The sequence below is a fragment of the Poecilia latipinna genome, unplaced genomic scaffold (assembly GCF_001443285.1).
Source record: "Poecilia latipinna isolate Pla-1442-1.1 unplaced genomic scaffold, P_latipinna-1.0 Scaffold623, whole genome shotgun sequence".
NCBI lineage: Eukaryota > Metazoa > Chordata > Actinopteri > Cyprinodontiformes > Poeciliidae > Poecilia > Poecilia latipinna.
The window spans coordinates 95,308-119,974 of NW_015113239.1; the positions used below are offsets into that span (position 1 = coordinate 95,308).

At 38.1% G+C, this 24,667-nt stretch overlaps 1 protein-coding gene across 5 annotated transcripts in view; it reads right to left on the reverse strand.

Annotated features, from left to right (window-relative positions):
* The window catches only part of vti1a (vesicle transport through interaction with t-SNAREs 1A), a 148,116-nt gene that overhangs the window by 49,939 nt on the left and 73,510 nt on the right, over positions 1 to 24,667 (reverse strand). For 2 of the 5 annotated variants that reach the window (XM_015043276.1, XM_015043273.1), the window contains 2 exons: positions 4,930 to 5,000; positions 22 to 83 (listed from right to left, as the gene is read on the reverse strand). In XM_015043276.1, coding sequence (XP_014898762.1) covers positions 22 to 83; positions 4,930 to 5,000 — 133 coding nt within the window. Of the gene's footprint in view, positions 1 to 10; positions 84 to 4,929; positions 5,001 to 24,667 lie in introns of all 5 variants that reach the window. The other 3 variants (XM_015043278.1, XM_015043274.1, XM_015043277.1) reach the window with 3 other exon arrangements.

Consider the following 24,667-nt stretch of genomic DNA (forward strand, 5'->3'; position numbering starts at 1 on the left):
GTGTCCCTACCTGCTTCTTACCTTCTCAGCATGCCGGTCAGGATGCGAGAACTCTTCCCCAGGTTGGCGTCCGTTTCTCTCAACTGGGAAGACAGAGGCAGTGCAAAATGGATTTTACTTTCTGTCCACTAATCCACTTTGGTACAATCATCAAAGTCATTGATTACCTATGAATCCTTTTCTGATTATTGAAGAAATACAAGACATGTTATTAAGTAGCATACATTTTCTCTAGATTAAATGTAATGTTAAAAATAAGAAGATGCCAGCGTTTATTTTTGCACTGCTTTTTTAATTTTCAGACCGATGGAGAATAGTAATTCAAAATGTCACTTTTTTTTTTTTGCTTTCACAAAACTACAAAATCTCTACATCACAGCGTTAAATCTGCTGCCGTTTAGTTGGTAATCACGATTAAACACAATGTAGATATGCAGTAGTTTAGTAGAGGCAATAACAGTTGGTTGCAGGTTTGCTTTGTCTTCACTGGAGACTGTGCTGTATAATATTTTCCCAGAAGAGGCTATAATATTAGAATCTTTATTAGACTGTTTTCAGCTCTAAACAATGTCAGGAATGACCAATTTTACTGGGGAAAGCATTAAAACAAGCAATAAGATTAAATCAGATCCACCTGTCTCCACAGAATGAATTACCTCACCAATTAAACTTCATATTGCTTTTATTATGAACAAATAATGATTCACTTCTACAGAACCATGACTGTTGGGTCAGTTGGTTTTTCCATTACTTTACAACATCTACTATTAAATTACTTACAAAGATGAAAAGTAATTTCTATTAGAAACAGTTATTGTTCTGCTTTTATTCTTTTGGATGACTATTACTTTGTGCACAAAGATTCCAGAAAGGGAGCTTTCTATATTTTACCTTTAAGCTGTTTGCTTGTATAGGAACAACCAACGACAAAACCACCTACTGAGCAAACACTCAGAGCCAATTTATCCCACACTGGAAAAGCTTGACCGAGTGTAAAAACCATCTTGGCCTTTTCTTTTTTCTAATTTCAAAGTCTATAAATTGTTCCCAATGTGAATGGAAATCTTCCCTGGCTTTAATCATGCAGTCAACAGCAGTCGCTCAAATGGCCTTCTGCTCATCTTGCTGCAGAGCTAACATCAGAATAGTGTAGAAAAAAAAAAAAAAGAATAAGAGGCACCTTTACTTTTGACGTACATGGCAAGCATAAGGTGTCCTTGAAGCTACCCTTGAAATAATGATCATGGCTATTCAGGACTAATTGCCTTGGATATTTCCCTTTTCTTGATGTATTTTCTCTCTTTTCTTTCTCTCAGCTTTTTTTTTCCCTCAGGGGTCACAGGAATGTTTTCATTCCACCCTATTATCAGATTTAGGGACTTCAACAGTAAAATGATTTGGCAGAGATGTTGCCAACATGGTGTGAAAGAAAAAATAAGCTGACACGGCACTGAGTGAGCTGCCACTAACATCTACCTGTAGTTGTGTTTCCGGAGGATGATGGGGGGAGAACGGGGAATACTCATTGCTGAGAATTTCCTCTCTACTTAGCAGGGAGTCATTTATCTCCATCTTTCTGCAGGATAACAACTCCGATAAATTCTCTCACACACACTATGTTTTCATTAGTTTGCTCCATTTTGTTTTTAATCCTCCGTTTTACATCTTCTTCCATTTGCCCCCTTTTCACACAATGAATCCAGCAGCGTGCTTGTTGCCGTTTTCTCTTCCACTCTGATATTCATGCACTCTTCCCTCCATTCCTTCGCTGCTACTTTCTTCATCTTCTTCCATCTTTCCTTCTTACCCTGTGGCAGCCTGGGCTGATGCGATGCAGGTTGCCAGAGCCAAGGATACATGTGATGCAGGGTAGGAGGTGGGGGACCTTGGGTTTCGGCCCTCTGGCAAAGACAACAAGTCCAGCAGTTTGCCTGATGTCTGCCTCTACCCATAGATGTGTCCCCCAGATACTTCACACTTTCTCCCAAAATACACTTCTCTCTTTAAACCGCCCCTCCATTTCATTTTCCTCCTTCCTTAACCTGAAATGGAAACCAACTGAAATTTGTGTTCAGTCGAGTGTCTAAAATTAACTGCGTTTGCCTATAAATGGAGTGAAAGAACCGAAGCCGTTTCAACTTTTAGTTTTCCCCAGCACAGCTCAAAAACATATCCAGTCTTAATTTGAGGGAGCTAACCGCATAGAGAAATGTAGCAATTATTAAATATTTAAGAAAATTGCCTTAAATATCAACATTAATTTACTGCTTTGATAAAAGATGTTATCATAGCATGATAACATGTTTTAGGTGGTTAAACTTAGGACTTTTTCAGGCTTAAATAAATTGCAAAAAGAAAATTAGGGTGGCTTACAGTTGAGTTATTATATTAATTTTTTTGCTACTCTGTTTAAATGTCATTTTGGACATTTGCAGTGAAGCTGGATGTTTGACCACACTTCTTATCAGAAATTGAAGAACCAACTTAAAGGGATTCTTTTTTCAGGCACAGTCACTCATTTTAGGCATTTTATTTAAATTTTCCAACAGGCTTGAGGTCAGGATCTTTCCTGATCATAAGGACAGCCTGCTTTATCCACTATTTTTTCTTTAAACTTAAAAAAAAAATGGTTTTGAGATTTGTTTGAAATTGTGCCTTGTTGGAGCACCCGAATGTGTCTCAGCTCCCTTGCTGTTGATTTGGGGTTTTACAACGGACAGTACTTCTTAAGTAGTGTGTTGGCTACAGACCAGAGATGGACTGTTTGTGATTATTCTAACCAATGATCTTTCCTCTGAGGGCTTCCTTTTTGGTCACATAGTTGATACTTGGAGATAATCTGGTGATCCAAACAGAAAAAGATGCCAAACACACATTGAAACCTGGATGAAACTAACAGTAGACCAGCTGGATTAAAAGTCAGCTTCATGCCAAATAAGAGAATATTTAAAATTTTCTCTGTTCTCTGCTAATTCGTCAAGACTGAAACCCCTAACTTTAATTTGGACTAATAAAACAGATTAACGAAATACCTTTTTCCATTTTTTCCTTTATATCACAGCACTCTTCCTGCTATAAACTAGGATGATGGTTACATACTCAAATAATCTCATGGTGAAACATTTCCAATCCAATTATCAAAAGAACCAAAGAATACATAAAAAAACATTTAAAATATTTCAAATGTCACTATACACAGTAAAAATGCCAATGTTGAATTAACACCCAAAAGTGTCTATATGTGTCCAAGTCAGTAGGTGTTAAAGTAACACTTTTGAAAGTGTGAAAAGATTGACACCCATTTTGTTGTTAAATTAACATTGGTCCATAATACTGAATTGGGTTTTTAGAAAAGCTAAACTTTCCATTTCTGTGTATTGCTTTGAATATTTTCCACTGGATTTGATTGATATTGGCACCTTGTGGGTCAATTATTTACATTTTTAACTTAACACCAACACCGTTGTAATGTTAATGTGACACTCTGTATTCTTGAATTTAACACCAGCTGACTTGGACACATATAGACACTTTTGGGTGTTAATTCAACACTGGCATTTTTACTGTGTAGGGCAGGGGTCCCCAAACTACGGCCCGCGGGCCGGATCCGGCCCGCCACGTCATTTGGTCCGGCCCCCTGAACAATGCCGGATCCGGCCCGCCTCCTCATACCAGAGAGCATTCAGTGTTTTTTTTTCATATATTGTATTTTCCGGTTTATATGTGGCTTTTACTTCAACCAACAGGGGGGCTCTTGAGCAGATGTGAAACTAACTTTCCCTCAATGAAATATATACTAGTCAGTCCCAGTCACCATTTCATTCACGGTTTTTTCCATTTGCATTCTGTGTAAAAATCTATCTAAAAGCGCGAATGTGTCGTCGTCGCCAAACACATGCAATAAAAATTAATAAATACTTAGCCGACTTCTATTTGAAGCTTAAAAGTCAAAACAAAAGTCCACATGTGAAGCTGTGTATTCTTGTGTGTTTGTGTAATGTACGTGTTGTATGAAAAAAAAAAGGTTAATTTGTGGTAACATATCTCATATTCAGTGCAAAAAAAATGTAGTACCCAGTCTTTCAACCCATTTCTCTTTACATACAGTTTTTTTTTTAACTTAACTTTTGCTCTACAAACTTCCTTTAAAGCAGCCTGTGCATGTGTGAATTTGTGTACATGTGGTGAGGAGAGTTTAAGCAAAGGAGACTCATGGGAAGAGGGGAGCAGGAGAGAGAGAGAGAAAAAGAAAGAGAGCAGGTACTCTCAGTAGACACTATGGAGCGTTTTGAAAGGAGAAGTTTGATTTTCTTTGAAATCGTCTGTGCGAGGCCCGCTGCCATGTTATGATCTTTAAGCATTCTGCGTTGAGCGGGCCAACGGGGCCGCGCCCCCTTTCTGTGTTTGGTCTCTTCTGTCTGCCTACCTGTGCGTTTGGCAGGCTGCGTGTTAGGAGGGGGCAGAGCTAAGGATTAGAAGGGACTCTCTGAGGAAAAGTTAGATGGAGAGAATGAAAATGGAGAAGACTGGCGAAAGGTAAAAGAGGACTGGAGAAAAAAAAAGAAGAGGACATGGTGAAGCCCACCTATCTCAAAGAAAAGGCAACATTCCTGCAGAAAGAATGCAGACAACCTGGTCACACTTCATACGATGTTGCATGGTGTGTGTAGTTATTTGAGACAAAAAAAAAAAAAATCTGCAACACTGGAAAGCAGTGATATCCATAAATAGGCATCCAACTTGCTTTGGCAGCCCAATTCTGCTGAGTCAGTAGGCACACAAGTATACACAAGAATTTGTGTTTACTTGACAAACTCAGAAGAAGGAAACATATGACAGCGATGCTAACCAGCTGTCACAGCTTACGGTTTTGCATGCACTTGTTGGAAGAGAGGACCCAGTTTGAGCAGGTGGCAGGTGGGTACTCACCCTTTCTCTGGCTCTCTGAATCTTCTCACGATCAGTGTGAAGGTTGGCAAGAATCTCCTGCCCCACTTGTTCTGCAACAAAAACAAACAAAACCAAAACAGGCATGCAGTATGAGAAAACAGTGTGTTCAGCAATGGCTAAAAAATAGCAACAGTTTTTGATACAATATAACGTATTATTACTGGTGAGCGGGAAAACTACTGAGAAAAGATTTTGTTTACACTCTTACAGGGTAGATCTGATCATATTACAGAGCCTTTAAAGTATGAAAAACAACTTGAATTTCCTCTATTTCACAAGGGAGTTGAGAAAATGCAAAACATACTTCTATGATACAAAAGAGGCTCTTCGAAAAGACAACAATCATCATAAATGTATTGATACTGCCAATACTCTTAAACAGAAAACAGTTTGAATTTCAGAAGAAAACAAAAAGATATTTTTAATGTGAATATGTTGAATGAATCCCCAAAAATTGACACCCTATTGTTCATGCCTCTCAGTTATGAAAAAAATAAGGGAGTGCTGTCATAATTTCATGAACATCAGAGTAATAATGCTGGGTAAATAAGGAGCAGAAATTATATGCACACAAATGCTGATAGAAATGTTTGTTTTTTTAAACTGTGATTTTTGGGGCCATTCTTCACTGTGGAGAAGTACAAGCAGATCTGGCGATTCACAGAGTTCTTTATGTCCCTGGGTAGGGTGCCAGATTGTTGGGTCTCCAACTATGATTCTTAGTTTATATTTCACATAAACATTCATCTTATGAACTCAATTTTGAGCTGGAGACTTTCCTATCATAATTTTGGTGCTCATGTTAGCTGTCTATTATCACGTGAGCAACTTTCATCACCTTTCACATGTTTTATTTTCATATAGTTCTTGATTTGCAGATGGAAATTAAGACAATTCTTGTTCATATATGTTTGAATATCTGCTTAGCAATATATGGTTCTGTCCCCACTTTATACTTCAGATGTAAAATTAAAGGATAATAGGCTGGGGAAAAAACAGCTTTAAAGTTTCTCTCAGCTTCAAGCCTCGTTTCTTTACACATACTGTGGCCAAATGTGCTTGTCCCTTTGTGACTGATCCTCAATTAGACTCTGAGATTGTTTAGTCTTTAGAAAAATAGCAACAGTTAAATCTTCCTGCAACGGAGAAGAAAATCTGGATCACATATGGCAGTAACTACAGCAGTCACTGCTCCATTCTACTTATTGCGTTATTGTGTTGTAGATGTAAACATATTAGCCTACATTCCCCCAACTAAACACTTCAGATTATCTCCGTGGCCAGTGCCATTTTTCTGAGCCTTACGTTGGTACAAAAGGAGAAAGAAAGTAAAAACATAAAATGAACAAAAAAAAAAAAAAAGGAAATAAGTAGCCCTCTTCCACAACTACTAAAAAACAAAAATGCAAGTATTGATGTAACCAGACAACTTCACATTAGCGGTTAAAAATGAGGGAGACGGGATGAATCAGGAAAATGAGGGGAAAAAAGTGACAAATCTTTGCATGGATCAAAGACAGGCTTTCAAGTGCACCAAACAAATCCAGAATAAACAACACAGTTGCTGACTGTATTACACTACACAGGTGCCGCACACCAAAGGGCCCACGTGCTGAGCGCCTGTTTGGGGGTGGGGGCAGCAAAAATGGGTTACATCTGGCAGCTAAACAAGAGAAAAGAGAGAGAGAGAGGGAGACGATGATAGAGAATGAGAGGCTGAGAAAAGGGACCAGGGAGAAGAAGAAGAAAAAGAAAAACCACTGTCAAATGAACAACATTCGTCTCCCATTCAACCCTTCAGTTTTACAACCTCTAACACTGTAACCGACTCAAATGTGTCTCTTCCTGCCTTCATTAATTTCTAATCTGGAACAAGACAGATTGAAGGATACCCAGATTAAACAGTGCAGTCAGACAGTCACATGTGACAAATAGGGCAGATTAAAAGACTGAGTGCAGGTATTAATAACCATAGAAATACAAGCCCTCCCCCGTACTGATTGGAGAAGAACAAGGGGCAAACAGGATGGGAGTTGAAGCGGAAATCTGCTGTTAAAGAGACAAATAACCACATCGATCCATCTCTGTCGGTGGCGTGGCTTCTTTTTTTAATAAATGAGTGTGTGACAAGCACTGCAGGAGTTTTATTTTTTTTTAAGCAAGTGCATTATTGGAAAGGTTTGCATTCTGTCAAAAGATGGATGAGGTTGCAGGTGAAAAAGATTTCCACCCAGAGTATTGAGTAATAGGAACTCTTTGTAACTTTGGGTTACAGGATGTTCAGGTGAAAAAACAGCAATAAGTATTAGTTCTGCAAACTGAAGTCAAAGTAGAATGAAAAGCTTTGATAGAAACTGTGGTTTATTCGTATGAAGCTACCATTTACATTTACCGCTGGTTGTTTTCTCCATTTTTTAGGTTAACTTTAAAATGAGTTGGAAAAAAATAAAAAATAAAAAAAGGCATACAGTGGTCTCCTTCTGACCTTCCTAGGCACAATGTTACTCAACACGCTATTGGCTGGAATTTTGCCAAGCAGCCAATCCAGGAGCGACATTCATTTTCCTTGCAACTGTTTGATTATACCTAACAGTGGACATAATTAAGAAATAAGGAAGTGCTAAAATGGTTTCCATTGTGTGCATTAATACATAGTAACATAAATTTGGTGTTTCAACTATTGAAATAGGCAGCTATAAGGCTTTTTGGAAGGGATAGCCCCTATTCAAGTACACTATTTAGGATTTAAAGTTTTACTGGATTCATAGATTCATAGTTTTCTCAAAACATAGGATAAATTTTGCCCATGAACCAAATATTGTATTTAATCTCATTGAGTGAGCTGATTATATCCTAAGTTTTAACAAATTATTGGGTTGCTTTCTATTTGTCAAACTTAGTTAAAAATGAACTTTTGCTGAATCTGTTTTGAAATTCTATTGTTATAAGCATAACAACATATTTAAACGACGATATCACACGCACTTCTCCCATTATAAACAAAATAAGTTCATTTTTCTGTGAACACCGTCATTATTCATCATTATTTCCATCATATCTTCATAAACACCTTATATCAGACATATGCAGACCAGCCACCTCATGCAAAAAAAGGATTTTCAAAGGTCAAAACAAACAAACAAAAAAAAAAACAACTAAAGTTCTAGCATATGAAGTTAAGCTTTTAGCTCCTGCAAAGTCACATATTCATATCAGAAAAATAGCATAATTAAAAAAAATACATAATTTATAACAAAAACTAACACAGATACTACAAAAAGAAAATCTAAATGAAAAACATACAGTTGATAAAACAACTCGGCAAGGAGAATTCATTTACTGTTAATGTCCCTGACTTGTTGCTCGTTAGCGTATAAAACATTCCTCGCCTGTTTAAGCAGCTATTAACAATTTAAATAACCCTGGCCCGCAGGCCTTGCTCTGACTCTCTTGTTAAAGATTCCCCCCAAAGGTCCATTTAACAAGCCCATTATTCCATTACATTACATTTACATCTGCACCAGAGCACCTTCATTTAACTACTTCCTGTAATGTAAAAGCAGAAAATACGTTTTTTCTAAATAATAATAATAATAAAAAAAAAAAAATCAAATATAATAGAATAACAAAACAAATGCTTGTATGGGGAATTATCCCTATTAAAAACATGACCAGAGCACACGCAAAGCAGACTCTGGCTGCACTATCTCAGCTGCACATCTATGTTTTCCTTCCATTCTACAAAAATCGTTAAAAATATCAGATGTTAATTAAACAATGTATTCTGTGATTGTGAAACAAAAATAACAAAACTAACAAAAAATCTGAGATGTATTTACTCTGATTCTTCAACATTTTGTGGGTCATAAGGCAGATCCCACTTTTCTTGGTTCCTCGTTTTAATTTCAGTTAAATAAGCTAATCTTAACTGAAACTGGGATGTTTAGCTGTGGGGAGCTTTCCTCAAGGAAAAACATGAAGATGAGCTAAAATGAATATACAAACATAAAGTAGAAAGTAATTTGCCACAAGGTCATGACCTTAAGCTAACTGGGTTATGCAGCAGTACAATATACAGATGTGCAAATTACACCACCCCAAAATGAAAAATACAAACAAAAAAGATTGTTAAGTGGACAAGATACTGATACTCTGTACCCCCAAGAGCTAACATCTATATTAGTGCTAAGGCGGCCTCCACTGTTCGTATTAATGCATGTTAAGGTGGATTTGGTGTTTGAACTACTAAGATAGGCAGCTATAACTGCTTTTAGAGGGGGTCTTAAGTATTAACTGATTTTAGCTGTTTGGTAGCGATGGTAGTCCCTAACCCCTATGAAAACAAAGAGTCCACTAACCCTACAGTGGGCCATTCTGATACTATTTATTATTTCAAAAATTATTTGTATTTACTCAGGTTATATTTGATTTAACATTTGTAAAAGATCCGAAACATGTAGGTGTAACAAAAACAGCATAAAAGGGAGAAAATACTTTTTCAAAACACTGTACTTGCAGTGTTGGGATCAAATTTATTACATTCTTCCACTTTTTTTAAGACTTTGCATCAATTAGCCGAAAATAAATTCTTTGATTAATATCTTAGTGGGAACATATTTGTATTATTTCTACGAGTTCTGAGGAAATCACAGAAAACTAAAATGTTGCTTAGAAAGCAAACAATAAAGACAGAGACTCAAGTTTATCAAGTCACTTTTAATTGGAGGTATAATCTGTTTTACCCGTCTCTGTCTGTGGGTGGCAGTTTTTGTCCCCCGGAGCCAGCAGGGTACAAATCCTGACAGTGCTGTTCTCCGAGGCTCAGCAAAGCTTCTTTTCATTAAGCTGTTGAGACCACTTTGTGAGGGTTACCACACAGACTTCTATCTCAACGCAAGCCACACATTGCCAACAAACGGGGTATGAAATCCCGATGGATGGTTGAGGGGACGCAAGGAGAAGCCTGATAAATGTTAGACCATACCTTTCCCCGCTTTCAAACTCTCACAAAAAAAAAAAAAAAAAAAAACAGTGCAGCAGCCAACTTATACGTCTCCCAGGTGAGAAAAGTTACCTGTCTTTGTATGCTTTCAGAAAAGCTTCTTTTTTAAGGACTTCTCAAGTCTGCAACTGCATGGTGACACACTTTCATCACCCCATCAAAGTTTTACCCACAGTGGAATGTATTTGTACTGCTGAGCCCACAGGCCATGAGGCTAGCACATTCGCAGTGTGACATAGCTCACAATAAAGGAACGCCAAGCATTATGTCACAAAGGGGCGAGGAAGATCTGGGGACTCAAGAGTTGCTGTTACAGACAGTTTATAATAACGACAACCACCATTGCATGGTTAAGAGAAAACTCGAGAAGATTCCCTCAAGAAGCATATTGTCCCTAGAAAGATTTTTTTTATTATTATTTTAACAGTCTCTCTCTTGCAGTGTGCTCACTCAAACAGTAATGTTAATATGGCGACATTAATGAGCAGTCAAGGCGAGAGATTAGGCACTTAAAAAGACCCAGACCAAGAAATATTCTGCGTAGATTAAAGCTGGCCCATTCCAGTCAATCCCAAGTTAGCCCCTGCATCGGCCCTTCCCCTCGCATACATTTGAGTCGTGGTGGGCAGTCAGGGTGAATTTCTGGGGCCTTTCTTCACTTCACCAGGCTGTGTTTTATTCATCGCCTGTGCCCTGACCCCGCAGAGCTCCTGTTCTGACAAATCACTTCTGATTAAGACAGATCTCTGCTAGTCAGCCACTCAACTTGGCTTATTCATCATTCCACAGAAAATATCCTTCTCTTCTCTCCCTACCCGCCGTCCCTCCTCCTCCCAGCTCGTTTGCCTGTCTGTCAGACCGGAGCAAAGCACAAAAGAAATTTCCGCTGGTGTTTTAAATGGCTGATTACAGACAATTGGTGGATGGAGAGACGTAAGGGCGTCTTATGGGTGATAAGACGCAAGTTTAATGGGTATAAATGACCGGGCCTGAAGGAGAGCAGCTGGTAATAACACCATTTGTTTAAGGCTGTACTAGGGTGGAGAGAACTGAGAGCTACATTTTCTTTCTATTTGAGCTCCCCCTCCTCTTTTCCCTTCACCTCAACCTCAAAGTCAAATTCTCAGATCGCCAGATTTACATTTATTTCCCACAGCAGAAGTCGCCTTAACAGTCCTACAATGAAAATTGATGAGGTTTAAAAATAAAATGCTTGTTTTACATGCATAACGTAACTATACCAACATGTCCCAGTGGACAAACACTTTAAACTTTGACATTACCAGTCAAATATTACATTACCTTCCTCACTAAAGTGACAATTGGTATCAAAATACTTGCTGCATGTGTAATTGCAAATGCAGCAGCTGTATTCACATGCAAAGTTATGCAACGCGCAAATTACGGCAAGCTCTGCCGTGCCAAGGTGTCTACACAGCCGCCAAGCTATTGTGTTAAAATGTCTTACAAACAAGATTAAATTAACCTGAACGAAAACCCCACTGGTGGCAAAGGGCTGCGAGGCAGGAGGATTGAGTGGAGAATGAGGGCTCCTACAAGCAAATTGCCTGGACTTAATCAACCAGTCTCACTGAACCATCCAAATGAAAACTAATGGACTTGGATGCCTGCAGTGATTGCCCCGCATGCAACAATGCATGGGCAGGAGAAGTATGTTTGGAGGTCTTCAATTTAAAAAAAATAAAAATAAAAAAAAAAAAAACAAGGAATTTCTACAGGCGGCTGGTCAGCAAATGCACCCATTCCACCGCCACTCACAACTGGTCAATTGTGAAGCTCAAGCAGAGCTGACTTGTTAATTGTATTTCAAGGAGTGGAAAATGATTTTTTATGTGTTGATTAAACTTGGCCAAAATTGCAACAAAAAAAAAAAAGAATGAATGAAGTGTAGAATTAAAAACTCATATCCGAATGAGCTAATTTGTGAATGCATTATTCATAGTGCTGACATTTGTGTCACACAATTGTGCTGGCCACACAGCAAGTAAAATACAAAAAGTAAGTAGTGCATGAATAATAGGAAAAAACAATCCTACTACTACTACATTAAACTTTATTCAATCTAAATAATAAAATCAGAGTTTAAGTACAATTAAAATAATTAGACTTTAATTTTGCTCGAGAAGCTTTGTGAATGTTGGTGTTTCCGCTCATAAGCATAAAACACTAATATGATCAGATCTAAGCTGAGGCAGGAGGAGTGTATAGTGCATTGCACAAGTAGTCAAACTGCTTTGAACTTTTTGTAACGTTACAACCACAAACCTCAACGGTTCTTAATATGGCTGCATCTGCTTGGCCGAAACAAAGTGCATATTTGTGAATTGAAAGGAAGTGCAGAGGTTTAACCCTCACCCGTAAGAGATGGGGTCCATTTGACCGTGCAAACTGTTTACCCCATGAGGGGCCAATGGGATCCCCCCTGCCCCGTATTTTCTTTTTAAAATTTTTTTTTTTTTTTTTTTTTTAAATGTGGTTTTGGGAACTGACGGTCTGACAAGACATCCCTCTCACTTCCCCACTAACCGACCGTGACATCTGCTGCGTTCCTCTTGAGCATCGCACAAAGACTGTGGGAGGGTCAAAGAACAATCACAGCACAAAACAGGTTTGCAGAGGTTCCTGGTACTCAGCCACTCATTTGTATCAGGTGTTTTGGAGAAGGGAAAAACCTTCTCCAAAACACAAAGCGCACTAAAAATTTGTCTGCGATTGGAGATGGGCACCTCTGTTAGACAACATTCAAAGCTTCTCATAGACCACTGTTCAATCCTAGACAATATCAAAGCAACATAATTTACGATTATTTGCATCTTATTCCCTCTTTTCTTCCTTCCTTTGTGAACTTCAGTATTTCAGCTATGAAAAGTTAAACTTTAGGGCAACTAGAGTCCATCAAGTTGACAAAATATTTTATCAATGTGTAGATTATGGATGGATGACAATTGAAATGTAGTTTCTTAAGAGTGTTTAATACAACACTTATGCAATGTGCAAGGATGTGAAAAAAGGTTCCATGGTCAGAAGAAACCTCTTTATGCCCGTAAAATCCAAAATGTTTTGAGTGGTAGAAAACTAACTCTGCACATCCCCCTGAACACACCATAACTACAATGAGACATTGTGTTTGCACTGAGGTGGATTTAGTTTACCAAGTATGGGGAAACTGGTCAGAATATATAGGAGGATGGATGGAACTTAATGGATACTGGAGGGACACCTTTGAGATGGGTTCTCCTTCCAGCAGGACAACAACCCAAAGCATCCAACTCGTTTGTTTTACAACGGGCCAGTCAGAGAAAACACCAAAATCTAATTGAGAGTCCATCACAAGACTTGAAAATCAATGACATTCTCCTTCTACTCTCACTGACCTTGCAAAGAATTATTCTGCAAAGAATGAGAAAACATCTGTCTCTAGATGAGCAGAAGTGGTAGACTCAAACCTCAAAGCACTCGCAGCAGTAATTGCAGCAAAAGCGGGTTTCATAAAGTATTAACTCAGTAGAGTTGCAAACAAAAACTCTAGAGTTGGCCACACCCCTACAATTTATTAATAAAAAACTATATATTTTACACCAAGTATCCTTCTCCTTTCAACTGACAATAATGTACTTTGTGTCCATCTATCCCATAAAGCTGCAATTAAAAAACACTGAGTTGTGGGGCTGCAATGTGACAAAATTTGAAAAGGCAACAAAAAACAAGGTCTATGAATACTTTTGAAAGGCAGTGTACAAAAAAATCAGCACAATAACTCTCTTTTGAAAACATTGGGAAGCTTTAACACATTTAAACACATACTTACAATGATTTATAGGTGATTTAATATAAGTGTTCTCTCCTTTCATATATCATCTTGGTATGCTAAGCCCTCAGATAAACATGGGAAAAAATTACATCAAGTGAAAACCAGGACAGAAAGAGGTTTGGCTCAAATCAGATACTGTCAGCAAACTTTTTGGTGTTGGGCCAGGGACAGATCCAGAAGTTGCAGCTGTGAATACTGAACCGCAAATCTAGTCTGCATTGGTATGTACATATGCATGTTTGTGCATATTTACTCGTTTTTATGTATTTAAATGTTTGTAAAATTTTAGAAATTTGGATCAGTCTTTTTATGCTAGACAGTAAAGAAAACTGTCTTATGCAGATTTGTTGGAAAACAAAACATCTTATTTTTATTGACAGTCACAAATTGTTGGGTTTGGAGGATCAACTGTGAATATCTAAGCTGGAGGAATAGGCACTCATGCCAAGAGTAGCAAGAGTTACAGCAACTGTGGGGGTAAACCAAATTGTATCTTGGTCCTAATCAAACACAGCATCTAATTTAACAACCCTAAGTGGATACTGAGGGAGAAAAGTTTGCCAGTGGACTGAGGGAGGGATGTACAGAGGCGGGGGAAGAAGAAAGGGAAAACTTAACGCTCCTCTGATTCGTATTTAACAGTTTAGGAACGTTAATCATCACATTACTGTTGATTAAAAGCATTTGCTTCTCTAATCAGAAACTTGACAGGCAGATCAAAGTGTGAAACACAAATTTCTTGCCTTTTAATTATCTGTACAACACCACACCTCGGGCAGCTCTTCCCTGCCTATCTCCTCAAACTCAGCGAAAGATGCGAAAGGAGATCTAACATTCTGCAACAGTTCATTATCCAATAAAATCTGAGAACACATATCTCATACACACACACACACACACACACACACCCACACATACACACACACACACACACACACACACAAAGCTTTAAGGTTTTTTGATTAATAAAGACCTAGGGGAGGCCTGCAGTCTTCCTTATTAACATGTCTTGAATTGAAACACCTTAATTATGTTTGTCAAAATCGGACATGGCGTCAAGCTCATTTGCATGTTTTGACAGGGCCTGTTGGGAGGCTCCCTCTATGCAGAGTATTTGGCACTTCTCAACACCTACTGGTAAGAAGCTTTTGTTGCTAAATGAATGAAATAACTTGTTAAATGCACTTTGTTGGGTTTGCCAACCCAGCCCCAATGTACTGTAAAACTAATGTGAACACTGAGTGAAGCAAACAGAAAGAAAGCTCTGCACTGTCTTGATCAGCGCTTGATCACACCTCCTGTTCAGATGTACATCTGATGCTTCCTGCACACCGGCTGCTTCCAGTCAGCTAATGCAGATATTGAAAAATGAATATTTGATTTGACAAAAAACATTTTGGACCTGCTCTAAATGCGCGCACCTATAGTTTTAGCAAACCAACAGATTCAAGACTTATTACTTCAAACAACTTCTTCCTCATTAAATCAATAATTAATAAAATAACCCTGGACAAAAATAAACGATCACTGGGGGGAGTAGACCATCTGCAGGAATGTTGCGGTGAAGAAAAAAAAGTTCACAAAAGTAACCAACAGACATTATTTTAAATCAAAGAAGCAGGCCATCTGAAGGAGACAAAAATGACAATTTTGAACAATTTTTTTTTCTTAAATCAGTAAATAATTTTTACAGATGAGCCTGGAAACTGTAGTAGGCCACAAACATAACACTCCTCTTCAATTTGCATATATTAAAGATTTGAAAAATCAACAACATGCTTTTTACGGATTTAAGTTTCATATGCACGTAAGATCAAAGAAGGTCATTACTGTGAGTAAATTGACCACATTTAACTTGTACTTTAATATGCTTAAGCCAATTTTTGAAATGTGAAAAAAATTAAATAGTTTTTACAGCGAGGTAGGATGAGACACAGAATGGATGCATTATGTGCTTCTGATCACAATAACTGCATCCACACTGTTAAAGAAAAAAAAAAATACTGTCTGCTGGCTTTGTTAATTCACATAAAATGTCGGCATGTCAATCTCATCTGTGATTAATTTGCAGAGTCAAAATTCAGTCACTCACATATGACAGTTAACAAAATATCTAAACAAACAGTGTCACCTGGATTACTTGTCATTACATCAAAGTTGATCAGTTTGTCTTGCTTTTGTCCTCAGGCACTTCATCATGAAAGATCCAGGACATTATAACATACTTTTTCCATAAATAAGTTAAACTTGGGCACTCAACCATACTGGTTTAGCTTCTTTGTAGCACCTATACTCCAGAAAACTGGATGTCATAAATTACTCAATAATCAGACATCTAGACACTCTAATCAACTTAAAGCGGCAGTATTATATATTGTCCAGAAAACTGGTGTCTGGTGTTACCTTCAGTTGTAATAAAAATGCTGAATACATAAAACAACACTTCAAAGAAATTTGACTTCAAACTGTTCTCAAATATTTGAATCTACTAAATTTTGCTTCTTGCTCCTGAAATATTGTTTGAATAAAGACACTGATTTTGCTGAAATGAAATATCTTCTGGTAGTTTTCAGTCATCTCGGAGTCAATCTGATCAAACTTTGAGACAACTATGTGTGAAATAATGCGTCGCTTCATAAAAGCTGCCATGCTCACCTGGAAAGCAGGCGTGGAGAGAAAATGCATAGCATTTTTGAATTTGCCAATTAAGGAGCTAAGAATACATTTAATCCAACATTGTGCATTACCATGAGGCTGACAAGTGTCGCGTGGTCCTCATAATTAAGTAAAGCAGCTTAAGTGAAAACCCAACATGCCTGCCACCATTTCCCATACTAATGAAGCATATCTAAGTTTTAAGACATGGCAGAACGAATTTAATCTACCTTCTGAGGGCCCTTGGCACCATCAAATTAATTATTCATAAAGGACATGATATTATAACTCAATTGTCAACTCTGTAGCCATCTCCTTTTTTCAAACCTTCCTTTCCTGCTGCTCCCTTTTGTCTTGAGTTCTCGTTTTAGAAAGCAAGTCGCTTTCTTTTAATCTATAACAGAGCACACACTCATTCTGGGGGATGAACAAAAATCATTTGCTGACTTTTTTTTTTTTTTTTAATGTCTGCATATGAATGTTACAACCCCGTAAAGGAGGGTTTGTACAACTGATGCAGCTCTCTGTGGGGCTTTATAGTATACTGAAGTCACCACTAAAGGAGCCATCAAGACTAAAATAACACGACCTTACATGCCTTTTTGTTTAAATAATTAACTATAATGTTGCTGGTTATAAGAAAGCGGAAAAACTGTGATTGTTTAAGCCAGGAGGCCTTGTTAAATTTGAGAAAGGAGGAATGCATATGAATACAATCATGAATGATGGGAACAGCAACAAACATCTTGGACAGGTTTCAACACTAAAGACACAATAAATATAAAACTCATTTTTTTAAGTAAGTAAGATTTTCTGTGAAAATATGTCAATCAAAGAAAGCATCAAAACACACCATCTCCATTCTGACCAGTGTATAAATAACAATAGTAATAGCTTTGAGTAATAAATGAAACTCAGAAGCAGATGAGAAGTTATTTGCAGATTAGCTCAGCTCAGATTACATAATCTTAGCATATTCAATGGAATGGGAACTATAAGCCATAAAAAATACTTTTTTCTTGACTTACTGTAGAAAGTTAAATACTAAGTAAATAAGTGAATAGAATTCACATTTAGGTATTAAGTGCACAATTATTCACACCTCTAACAGATTTAGGTTTCAGGTTATTTTCTTTCAATCTATGTGTTAAGTTTTGATATGAAATCAGACAGGTCTCTCCAAACAGAAAATAACAATTGGACCACAGTTGGAATGTTAAAAATGATTAATATAATACTCATTAAGTAATGATACTTTCTTGGGACTAAATAATTCAATTGCATCTTATAATTGCTGATAATAATTGACAGTTTGGTGTTAAGATGTGCAAAAGTCTGAGACTAGAAGGGCTCTTTGCCATCCACAGATGATCAGATTCAAGTGACCAGGCCTCTCAGAAATATTGATATGATCCCAATTTACAATACACTCGTTTGTAAAAGTAAAAGATTATTTCAAATTTAAATCTGTCAGAGCATTAATTATCTTTAGCTTTATCCTTACTTGATGATTAGACAATGTAGCCCACCCACACTCAGCCTAACTGCGGAACACTACATTTATTTTATTAACAAAAGAATACCAGTATATTGTTTATTTTAATTGCTTTTGGAGTTGAATGTAGCAGCTGTGTTCAATGCAGTATAAAATGACTTGTAAAAAGCATGAACCCACTCTGTTAGTGAAAGGTCTATTCACTTTTATAGAGTACCCTGTGCTTAGGCTAAAGAAGGTGAAGCAACGGGTGTCTAGAAGTGGTGTTGTTTAGTGGTTTCAAATCTTTGACTGTGGGCTGATGCTGAGCTCTTTCTAGGCAAAAATGTTTGACTTCTTTTACCTCTGCCATTATTGCATCGGCTAAGCTAATGAGTTCAAAAGCTAAAGACTTTGTCATTGGTATAATTCTACAACAATACAAGTAAAATGATTCTCAGCTGTGTTAGAAGTGAAGTACAGCTGACTGAAAGTATCTTAGATACAAAAACACTGAACCTTTGACATTTTGTCTGTTGATAGCTCAGCTCACATCCAATTTGTGATGTGGCTTCATGCTTATTCCATGTAAAATGGGGACCTGTGATCTGATCAATCAGAGTAGAGTTTAATGCCAGATGTGAAAGGCGTTAGTCAGATTCATCCACTTACTTCTAAACTGGTTTTATCTGAAGTGTATGTTAATGTCAGGTCTAAAAAATACATCAAGTCTGTTTCCAGCACAAACGAGTAAGGTGTATACTGTTAATTCAAATTAATTCAAACAATTTTAACAACCAAAAGCCAAACAACTATCCACATTCCAGTCTACATTTGTTTCTACCTATATTTCAAGCATAAAATTAAATATTTCAGAATAATCTAATTCAAGTATGCAAGACAACTGAAAATATATCTAAACTAAATATGCCTAAATCCGCTTTCAGACCATTTGGGTTACAACTAATTTTCTTTTAAGCTCCTACTCCACTGAAATAATTTGTAGTGACAGTATCCACCTCTTTAAATCAGCTTTCTGTCTATTAACACAGAGAGTTGAACAGGAAGATGAAGTTCAGTCAAAAAAACACTCGTCTCTTGAAAAAGATCTTAAACCGAAGAGCTTTCAACAGCAACCAGAGTTTAAAGGGGGGGAAAAACTCTCATGAAGACACTAATCAAAACCAATTTGTGCTAGAGTGTGAGGTTTTAAATGGAGACTCAAAAGGCTACACACCTGCATAAGATATGATTTAGCAATAGCTTTCACAAGCGACAGTGGGCACTCTTTGCACGCTCCGCTCCCTGATTGTAATTGAGGACGACGCGTGACAGCCCCCCAGTGCCCTCTTGGCTGTGGCCCGGAGCATAGGACATGCTGACAGAGGATGCACTGGAGACGGTGGTACAGGGTCCTGGCCTGGCACGGCCATGGCATGGTACCCTTTGGGGCACCAACCCCCCTCTCACTCTTAACCCACGGCAACTTTCACTATGTCACCTCTGTCACCAGGCATCTCAGAGGCTAACGAGAGGGCAGCTGAGACTGCTTAGCAATTCCTCCACATCAGTTAGCTGCGTATGCAAGCGACTCCCCTTCCACCCCCCATACCTACTCTGAATGTTCATCTGACACCTTTGGTGAAATATGTGTCAGCTTGAGGAGACAGGCACTAATCAACACTTTAAACCTGGGAGGTATATTAATGCTGTGACAGTTTCCTGAAGGAGGGAAGAAAAAAAATCGTTGTCCTCCTAGGAAGAGATAAAGGACAAAGCTCAGGACAACTTTCGAGTGTGTAAACTTTAGCAACATAGATGGACAAAGAGCGACGAAATGCTTCACGTACGAAAAAGGCACCCTGGAAATTTGAGTAATTGTGTTTCTGAGAGAGTTTATAGTCGTACAAGTTTCATTTACACAGGAAAAGAACAAGCATAAAAGGGGAATCTTAAAAATCTTCCTTTGCATATTCCTAACCAGACGCTAAGCTACGAATGAAACTTCACTCTCACAAAGAAGTGAGGAAACCAATGGGGGCCTCCTGGTATCCAGTTGCAGATATATAATTAACGGAACAAGGATAGGGAGCATGTTATTACCAATGTTTTCATTAGGCCAAGTTACTGTGTCAGTCTCCCTCAAGACCGACAGACAAGAGGCAAGAAAGTGGACGGTATAGGAAAATGTCTATTGGGGTCTAAAACTCTGTTCAAAACATTTTCATATTAGAGCTTTCTCTATATCTTTCCATTCTGGCCGTACTGCTACTGTATAAAAACATTTAATTTTGACATCAGAGATATGAAAAGGCTGCACAGCCTGCCCCTTTTTTTAACTATATTTTCACTCCTTTTCCCTAACATCCAGGCTTAAATTAGCCAGGATTTTTGAGATCAGGGACTGTTTTTTAGGCTATGAAAAATGGATTAAATGAAGAGGAAGTCTGGCCTAATGAGCTCCCTGGGCTATGGAGCAGCAGGGACTGTGAGGGGAAAGAAGGGAGTCGAGGCAAGCCTTTGAGGAAGAAGGGGCTGCAGCCATGCCCAAAGTGTGCCAGTTTCTCCTTGCTTTAGCGCCAATGGCACAGACGGCACCTGGGCAAAGCTTGGCCACCCTTGTCCTGCGCCGAAGGGAAAGAGATAGTCAGAGCAGCAAGTGTGCTGAACCTGAAAAGTTCCATTAGCGATCTAAATTTGTACAGACTTTCAGCTGACTGCTCAATCTTTAATTGACAAAATAAAAATAAATATTTGGTATAATCCAATGAAGAATATTTTTTACTGAAATCTAATGTAATAAATGCTTGCCTACAAGAAACAGTTGATCACGGTCAAAAGTTGCCAAATAACATTCGCTATTACACCCTTTATGAAGGTGCTTATCAAAGTGGATTAAACACATAACAACGCTGGAGAAAATTCATTTTGAAATTGTATTTCTTGTGTTTCCAACGTCTAGACCAGTGGCTCTTAACCTGGGTTCGATCGAACCCCAGGGGTTCGGTGAGTCGGTCTCAGGGGTTCGGCGGAGCCTCTGCCACGGAGGTAAAGACACACTTGTGTAAAGTCATGATGACACTCCCCGCTTCGCCATCACTTGCTGCAGAGGATCATGTTACATTGCTTGGCCAATCAGTGCTGCGGAGGAGCACTGATTGAAGGAGCTCCACTCTCAGCATGGATTTGAATTTGTGTCTTTAATTACTTCAGCAAAGCTCACCGTTTTTACCAAATTCTGTAGCTTTCGGTGTACTTCTTAATCTGCTCCTTAGTCGCTTCTTTTCGGGGTTGGTACTGCCTCTAGTGGCGTGGGGGTGGTAACACAACTAATATAATTACATTACTAAATCAGAATACCGCAAAGTCTTTATTATTTATTATACATTTTTCATTCTCTTAAGAATGTAGAGCTAATTAAATGATCTAAATAAGACCTTAAAGTGGTTCCAGTTTCTCTTGATGGCCAACCTGTTGAAACTGTGGCAAATTTTAAATACCTTAGGTCGTTCCTGGACAGTCAGCTCAACTTTGCTGAAAACACTGACTATATTTTGAAGAACTGTTCTCAGAGACTCTACCTTTTAAGAAGACTTAGTGATTATGTTTTGAATTTGGGGGGGAAAGGGAAATCATATTTTATTTATCACTACAGAAGGGTTCAGTGAATGTGTATATGAAACTGGTGGGTTTGGTACCTCAAAAAAGGTTAAGAACCACTGGTCTAGAGGAAGAAGTAATTTAAGTCATTAGGGGAATAAATCTCATTTGGCAGATAAGCAGCACGTGTCAAATCTCTTGATGCTGAAGGTTCAGAAAACATTGGGACAGAAATCATGGTAAATTACTGGTCTCCTGCATCCACATTGTCTTTGGTAGGCCACTGTTGCTGGTGGTACCCACCCACTGTCTCATTCTGATGATTAACATGACAATGAGTTTGCTTTGCTCCATTAATCTTCATAGTCACCAGATCTCATGCAAATAGGTGCTTCTGCGATGCTGTAGAAAGAAAAATGTAAATTATGGATGTGCACCTGGCAAATCTGCAGCACTGAAATGATGCCATCATGTCAATATGGTCTATAAGCGCTTGTTGGATCAAAGTCACAAAGGATTAAAACTTCTTACCATTTTTATGTCCTGCATACAGCACATTACTTTTCTGGTCAAACTTCAGCCATTTTAATGGGTCAATGCATTCCTGAAGGCAAATTGGGTCAGAACTAGTAGAGTGAACTTAATATGATAGCTGGTGAACATATTTACAAAGCAGATGCATCAAAAGATAAGGTGCAAAGGTTTCCAGATTTGGACATACACTATTAATACCAGCTTGCTCTATGCAACCATGTATGGAAGATGAGGAGGAAACGGGGAAAAAAAAAAAAATAATAATAACCCTGCAAGTTGATACTCCTGGTTACCATCAAAAACAAATAAAAAAGTAAAATCAAAAATAAAAGGAATAGAAAAAAGAACTTTCATTTACCTTTAAGAATGACAAGCAAAACAAAAGCTATCTGAGAACACTGAAAGGAGAGACGGGGTCTGTCACATTCTTCAGCTACTTTTCCTGACAGTGATTAGATACAGTCAGAGCCTCTCAATCTGCCACTCCTTAACACTCACAGGAGGCTCGTCAGTACAAATAGCCCCCATTAAAATACCACACTCCTGGGGCACAGGCCTTGACCCCCTCAGATACCCCACACTGCCAAATGTCTACCCACACAGTTTACCATCCTGTCAAATTGATGGGAGGCGGGAATGAGAGAGGATGGAAGACAGTGACAGGGACAGGCCCAAACAAAAAATGCTGAAAGGGATGGGAACTTTAATGTAACGTAACACTGTAAAAAAAGGTTTAAAAAAAATCCATGAAAGTTCAATAAAATATGCAGGAAAAAAATGATGAGTATTTGTGTGTTGAATTAAACAGGTAATTCAAATCTGCATTTCACCTAAAATACACAACAGTGTTTCTCCATTTAACCAACAGAAACAACGATTTTCAGCTCAAGCTTTCAGTATGTGTCAGCTAGAGTGTCGGTATGAAGCAGACATTTGCAAACACAGAGTAATGAGTCCAATGTGTCTCGGATCTATCTGGTGCCAACGTGAATCGTCTGTCCTGACACTGAAAAATGACCTATCTCAGCAAGATTTCAGAGAGGAAAAAGGGGCAGCAGGGGGAGTTTGGGGGGGTAATGTGTGCGGCAGTCACCAGCAATGTGCTGACAGCCAAACAGAAGCAGCGGAAGAAGGCATCATTAGGATCACACACACACAAATATACAAATACACACATCAACGCACCAATATTTATGTACAGAAAGCTCAAATACACTCCATCAGACATGAGAAATTGTCTGCATGCCTGCTTGCACAGAAAAAAAAGAAAGAAAGAGTCACTTGACTGATATTTTCAACCTCAAACAGAGCATGACTTTGTGGCCCCCTGTCATGTTGAACTGGCAAGCAGATTGTGGTAAAGCCAGTCAAGGCTAAATACAACTGAGACCGAGAGGAAAAAGAAAAAAAGAAAATGATTCCATGACAAACGACGTCTTAGTTATACATTTGTTTAATAGAAGCAGTAACACAAGAGTGAGCACAACTCCACAGGGCATGATTTAACACAACGTTCACATCACTGTCATAACATTTTATGAAAACAGATTAGCTTGAAATTACCTGACTGTTTGGGAAAGTAGACACACAATTGTTGACGACTGTATTTACACATGGCACCTGCAGCAGTTTTCAAGACATGCTCAAATTGTGGATAAAATGATGGTAACACACAAGACAAAATAAATTACCATATGGGGATTGGGGCGTAATATTTGAAGGAAAATATTCTTCTGTATTTTTGATATATGAACGGGCAGTGAGGTGGCAGCGTTTATTCACAGAGACAAATGAGCAAACTTGAAGTAACAGCTCTTTTTCCCCAGAAAAAGAGATGACAAATACATGAGTGGAGCCATCATGTTGGTATGCCGCTAGTAATCTAAGGACACAGATTGCTAGCCACCAAAAAACTCCTAAAAACCAACCACTACATCCTTAATCAAAGCATTTTAATAGAGGTTATGGTGTAAAAATCAAGCACTTTTCTCCCAAATTTTACAGAAATCTATACCTAGAATGGAGAGCGTCCATAGTGAGAGGGGCAAAAGTACAGCTAATTTTCCTAAAGTTGTAAGTCATTAATACTGGGAATAAATGTTTGTGTTTTAATATTGTATTTGTAACCTAATGTTGAACCTAATCATATCAGATTTTTAAGTTGGAGTTGTGCAATATCGAAGAGTGCTGTTATTAGAAACATCTGGTAGCCTTTTACATTTTGCTACATTCACACTGTGCATTTCAATCATTTATTTGGCCAGTTGGATGGACTTTCCCTGCTATTGTACACTGGTTTAGGTGGCCGAGATGCCAAAGTTCAAGGGAAACAGTGGAAATCCTATTTACCATAAGGGGAGAAGTGATGAGAATGTTAATTATTTTTAATTTATATTGGTAAGTAAGTTACCAATATGTTTTTCTTTTTTTAAAGAGGTTTTAACAGAAACAGATCAATTTTCATCTGGACTTGCACTTATGACTGAAATCACACCTGTATGTTTTTTTATTAAAAAAATATTCAGCTTTACTTCTAATGTATAAAGTTTTTTTGCCATGTTCTAGTTGGCATATATATTTTCAGACTTAAACGTCAGTGTCTTTTTTTTAAATATTTGGT